The sequence below is a fragment of the Propithecus coquereli genome, unplaced genomic scaffold (assembly GCF_000956105.1).
Source record: "Propithecus coquereli isolate 6110/MARCELLA unplaced genomic scaffold, Pcoq_1.0 Scaffold36, whole genome shotgun sequence".
In the NCBI taxonomy this organism is placed as follows: domain Eukaryota; kingdom Metazoa; phylum Chordata; class Mammalia; order Primates; family Indriidae; genus Propithecus; species Propithecus coquereli.
The window spans coordinates 3,242,280-3,243,610 of NW_012149285.1; the positions used below are offsets into that span (position 1 = coordinate 3,242,280).

Here is a 1,331-nt window from a genome sequence, read left to right on the forward strand (position 1 = left end):
CCCTGATTTGATCATTACACATTGTATACATGTATCAAAATATTTCATGTGCCCCCAAAATATATACAACTATTACATATCATTAAAAAAAAATCTGTTATAAGAAAAAGGATAAATACAGATACAGGGAGTTCAAAAGAATGAATACCATTGAAATAAAAACATAAATGTGAAATTCGAGAGCAATATATTCAAGATAGAATGACATACATGCATGTATGGTGAAGACTAATTAGAAGGAAGGGCCGTTGTGGGTTTTGTGGCAGAGGCGAAAGCCATCAGTAGTAGGAAGCATTCTCCTGTCTGTAGAGGAAGGGTTTATAATTAAGTAACTTGATCTTAATATCCTCCATGGCACCCTAGGACTTGATTTACATGGTTGACCTAGTATCTATCAAAGCAAATGTACTTTCCCATAGTGCTGAAGTTTGATAACTTTTTTAGATGAACAGATAATATGAATTTCTCATTTTTTTCCTGTTATTCTTCTACAGGGTGTTTTGAGTGTTGTATTAAATGCCTGGGAGGCATTCCCTATGCTTCTCTGATTGCCACCATCCTGCTCTATGCGGGTGTTGCCCTGTTCTGCGGCTGTGGTCATGAAGCACTTTCTGGAACTGTCAACATTCTGCAAACCTACTTTGAGATGGCAAGAACTGCTGGAGATACACTGGATGTTTTTACCATGTAAGTCACTCTGGTATTGCTTCTTATTTTGAATGTATGTGTCTACAGTGCTGTGTGTTAAGTAAATAGGGGTCTAGAGTTAAGTGATGTGATGATATATATGAAATAAACACTCTCAGGGCATACATGATTCAGAAGAGCGCTGACCTTCACAACCACCAACACAGGGCACTTAGCACAGGATCGAAGGCCAACTTAATTTGGGCTTAATCTGTGCTTTGACTGTCAGGTCCACAATTCAGGTACCATTAAGTGGAATATTTGCAATTCTCTTGCTCTTTTAATTTGAGCAGAGGCTATTCTAATAGCATAGAACAGAGAATAGAGAACAGAGCCAGGTACAAATCTGGACCTTATGGCTAATTCTAGGAAAATTACCAAAACTCCATGGGTACGCCCACCCTTTCAAAAAAACGAACTCAACTGTGGGTACGGTATCATCTTACTTTCACTGCCTTTCAGAAATTGTGTAATCGTTGTGAAAGTTTCTTTGTGTTTTCTGTAAAAGGATAAATCATAAGCAATTGAGTAGGTTTTTTGCAAAGAAAAATTATACTTTTTTCTTATAAAATGTAAACTCCTGAGATCACTAAATTATGATGATGTTAAAATAATATTTTTCAGAAAAGTAACTCATACAGTCT

The 1,331-nt window shown here is 36.5% G+C and overlaps 1 protein-coding gene across 4 annotated transcripts in view; it reads left to right on the forward strand.

Annotated features, from left to right (window-relative positions):
* The window catches only part of GPM6A (glycoprotein M6A), a 472,863-nt gene that overhangs the window by 357,549 nt on the left and 113,983 nt on the right, over positions 1-1,331 (forward strand). For 3 of the 4 annotated variants that reach the window (XM_012651660.1, XM_012651661.1, XM_012651659.1), the window contains one exon: positions 495-687. The exons of the other annotated variant lie outside the window; for it this stretch is intronic. In XM_012651660.1, coding sequence (XP_012507114.1) covers positions 495-687 — 193 coding nt within the window. The remainder of the gene's footprint in view (positions 1-494; positions 688-1,331) is intronic. 4 annotated transcript variants of the gene reach the window in all.